At 34.9% G+C, this 4,353-nt stretch overlaps 1 protein-coding gene across 1 annotated transcript in view; it reads right to left on the bottom strand.

Moving 5' to 3' along the window:
• LOC106873653 (phosphatidylinositol transfer protein alpha isoform) overlaps positions 1–4,353 on the bottom strand; it is a 68,683-nt gene that overhangs the window by 11,213 nt on the left and 53,117 nt on the right. The window contains exon 5 of the mRNA XM_014921106.2: positions 3,691–3,768. Coding sequence (XP_014776592.1) covers positions 3,691–3,768 — 78 coding nt within the window. The remainder of the gene's footprint in view (positions 1–3,690; positions 3,769–4,353) is intronic.

Below are 4,353 nucleotides of genomic sequence, written 5' to 3'. Positions count from 1 at the left end.
CTTCATCATCATCATCATCATCGCTTAACGTCCGCCTTCCATGCTAGCATGGGTTGGACGATTTGACTGAGGACTGGTGAAACCAGATGGCTACACCAGGCTCCAATCTCATTTGGCAGTGTTTCTGTGAAATTTAGGATTTCTTCATTTCTGTGAATCAATTTTGATGAAACTTTTCCCAGCAGGTTTGCATGCTATGGTAACACCATTGTTATGTTTTCATTATTCTGTGTAACACCCTTTCTTTTTTATTTCAAATTTTTCAGTTTTTGGGGAAACATTCTAATAGCATCTCTTCTCTCTAAGAACAATGGGACGTGGAAAAGGCCTTAACAATGATGAAAAGTCTGTCATCATCAAGGAAAGTGCTAAAGGAACTTCTCTTTATGTCATTGTGGAGAAGTTAGGTCGTCAAGTGGACATGGCTAGATGATTCTTGAAGGATCCTTTGCCAAGGAAGAAACAATCTGATTGTGGGACCTCCAAGACTGTGACAGCTATGGATATAAGGAGTACTGGCTGCAAGTTACATAGGAAACCTGGATAAAGAAGCAAAACCATTTTCACTGCCTCCAGACTTCCTCGTACTGAAAACCCACCAGAAATCGCATCCTCGGGATAACAGCTTCCATGCAAAAACCCCTGCAGCTTCCTCCTTTAATGCTCTGTCACAAGCGTTTGACACTTCAATGGACCCAAAAGTACATGACGTTAGACATGAGTTGTGTTCTGTCCACTGCTGAAACCAGGGCAACTCTTGACAGACCTGACAGTTAGGCAAATGGTTGGGTCTATTTTGGAGATGAGCATCACCAATGTTTACGACGTCAACAACAGGGAGGAGGAGTCATGTTGTGGGCTGGTATCATTGGGGATAGACTTGTTGTGACCACAGCTGCCTACTGCAATCTTCTGCAGGATGTTTTGAATTTCTGGCTAGATGACATACTGCTATCATTTCTAAGGAATCTCGTATTCATGCATGACAACGCTCCCTCTTAGGACCACACAAACATTACTAGGGTTTTACAGCATACAAAGTGAAAGGTTGATGGTGTGGCCACCAGCATCTCCGGATCTCAACCCTACTGAAAATCTTTGGTCCCTCATTAAACAAGATGTTTATGCTGATGGATGCCAATTTATATCGAAAGACGTTTTATGGGTGACCATCAAAGCTGAAGAGGCAGTCCAACCTGCTACTATTAAGAAACTGAGAGATTCCGTGACTAATAGGGTTTTTGAAGTTATCCGTCAAAATGGTGCTCATGTGGCTAAATAATTCATTATGTTAATAAATGTTATAATATTATTATGGTTTTCTGTTAAATATATACTCAATGTATGTTTAATATGTATCATTACCCTTCATTTTCTGAAAAAAAAAAAAAAAAGTCTAGATGGGCTATTTTCATTCAAAAGCTATTAGCGTGATTCACCCAAAAACTGAAGAATCTGAAATAAAAAAGAAAGGATGTTACACGAATAATGAAAACATAACAATGGTGTTACCATAGAGTGCAAACCAGCTGGGAAAAGTTTTATCAAAATTGATTCACAGAAATGAAGAAATCCTAAATTTCACTCCTAAGCCATTAGTATGGTTCTGGGTGTATATGGGCATACAATGCTAAGCAGCAGCATCATGCGCACCAGATACTTTCTTAAGAATTAGGACAGCTTAGAATACAACAGTCATAATTGAGAAGGATGTTGAATATAGTAAAAGTATGACACAGACTCAGTGCTAGAAGTAGCTATCAATATAGTCGTAGCTTAAGGGATGTAAAATGCTGTCACTATAATGCACCAATGTTCATAGAGCATACTGGAGTAACACTAGCCTATCTTGATTTTGATACTTGCTGTAAATTTGATCTTATCTGTATTCTAGAAGTACCAGATTTACCTGATGAACTACATAAGTTGTCCATACTTGATTCACCAGAAGCAAAATGTTTCAGAAAAAACATTTAGAGGTTCAACACTTATGACCATGTTTAGCAGGAAAGCAAACGATGCTACAGTTGCTCAAAGTCTTTTCTACATACAGAATTCATAGAGTTGATTATAGATTTTCTGAAGTACCAAAAGATACTGTTACTGATGCACCATCCTATTTGCAAACTTACTTCTACCATCTTAAAGAACAGATAATAGAACAGAAAATCTTGAAGTTGTAACTCTCAATACACATTTTTCAGTTGAAGATTTTTCCATCAACACTTATTTGCAATCATTCCTGTTTGTTCATGAACAAATTAATGCAGACATATACTAGAAAACGTTTCTATTGGATTACATGGTAAAAGACAACCAGATGGTGAACAGTGCAGAAACTATAACTTGTCTACATACAACTGATATCTGATGATGAATGATAAAGAAATTCATCAAAAGTGGTAGAATGTTGGTAAGCAAGTTCCAATCAGAGAACAATCAACACAGTCTTCGAATATATAGTGACCGTCACCAAGCCAATGACCTCATGACGTAACCATGTTTTTTCGCTGGTGGCTTACATGGATGAAATTACCTTACACTAAAGCAATGGAAAAGTGACATATCTCCAATTTCATTATATTTGGATAAAGGAGAAAGCTGAGGTGGATAATATATTGTACTACAGATACAATCTATTTCAACTGTTTTGTGTAGACCAGTATACCAAAGTCCAATCTGCTTCTTTGCAGTATGTTCAAAATATACCAACATGCCCTACAAGCAGATGTGTGTAATAGTCTGGGAAATATAACCATTGCAGATCAGAAAGGAAAACAATAAATTCTCCCAAACACAGGCAAACCAAACACATTTACAGGCAAAGCACTACTAAGATTGGATAGCTGACTATCATAAGGTAATTTGGAAAACCAACATTCCCTATAAGGCCTACTTTTGTTAAGTTGACAAATAAGCATCAAGAATAAAGTTTAGAAGTTAATAATTGTATCTTCCAACTCCAGTGTTCTGACACAGACAAACACGTTGCTTTCAGAAAAACGAATGATCCAACAAAACAGAGTGTTTACAAATCAAAGCAAATCCAACCACAAAGCCAGAAAGTCACATTATAATGATGAATATCGAACTATGACCAGAAACATTGTTTATGAAGCAGCCATCTAAGTGAATGCAGATATGCAACGTATATACTGAGCTTGCAGAATATGAAACAAAAATCTTGCCTTTTTTTGCTGCCAGAAAAGCAATGGCTAGCTATAAAATTAGTAATAAAAATATGTCAAAGAGTAACTTTCGCCATCAGTAAACAAATATTTGGAAATGTACTTAGCTAAGGTAAAATGTACTACAAAACTACGTAATTAGATCAATAACTAAGCTTCATATCTTCAGCCCAAGGCAAGCTTACGTATAAAAAGGTCATTGCATCCAAAGTGAAATTTGTACAGCAATAAATATAAAAAGTAGTTATACCTTTCTGTCTAAGAGAAAAAAAAAATCAAACACCAAAAAAACTAAACATAATTCAAAAGAAAAATGGAAGATTTTTTCACACGTTTCTAAAAAGTAAAATTAAACTCAACAGATTCTTAATCAGTTAAGAACAAGCATTACTAAAGATGAAATACCATAAGTATTCCAGCGAGATATTTCCTATAATGACAAGGATAGTAAAAGTATGTAAGAGAAAAAGTGAAAAAGAAATTAATGTAAAAAAAAACTTACATTTTCAATTTGTCCATTGCCTGGTAGATGAATAGTTTCAATTTTTAATACAAAGCTTTCTTTCATGTAGCCGGGATTCTGGAGAAAAAGAAATAAGGGTAGTAAAGTGCATTTGCAGTACTAACAGTTTCCATGTAATATTTACACTACAATATCAATTTTCTTCAGGTGTTACACCACAAATATATATATATGTATGTATGTGTGAATGTGCATATTTGTTTACAAAAGTCACTTGCTATGAGCAGCGTTATTTTTCTTATTTTTCCTGTCAAAGAATCATTCACTTTACACCTTCGAAATACCTTACTTGAGAAACAGATAAGGAATAGTGACAGGAAGATCATCGGGTTGTAAAGCAATGCTTCAATAATAAACACATGTAACCCATTAAAAAAACAAACAAACAAAACAAATGTAAAGCAAATGAATATAGTAATTTAAGAGCTGTAAATTATATCAAATTATATTTTACATGTTGCAAACAGCTAATATAAAACTCACTATAGTGGATAAAGAACCTAATATGGGTATGGTGCTTGTATAAATAATATTTGCATGTGTGTGCATACAGTTTAAGTGTTTAAGATGTGCATTATTCATACATGTGTGATAGGGATATACACATTTGTACCTATTTATACATATACACATACAAATATA

The sequence above is a fragment of the Octopus bimaculoides genome, chromosome 6 (genome assembly GCF_001194135.2).
Source record: "Octopus bimaculoides isolate UCB-OBI-ISO-001 chromosome 6, ASM119413v2, whole genome shotgun sequence".
NCBI lineage: Eukaryota > Metazoa > Mollusca > Cephalopoda > Octopoda > Octopodidae > Octopus > Octopus bimaculoides.
The sequence above is the reverse complement of the archived record's forward strand: the minus strand, read 5'-3'. Positions and strand labels throughout refer to the sequence as shown.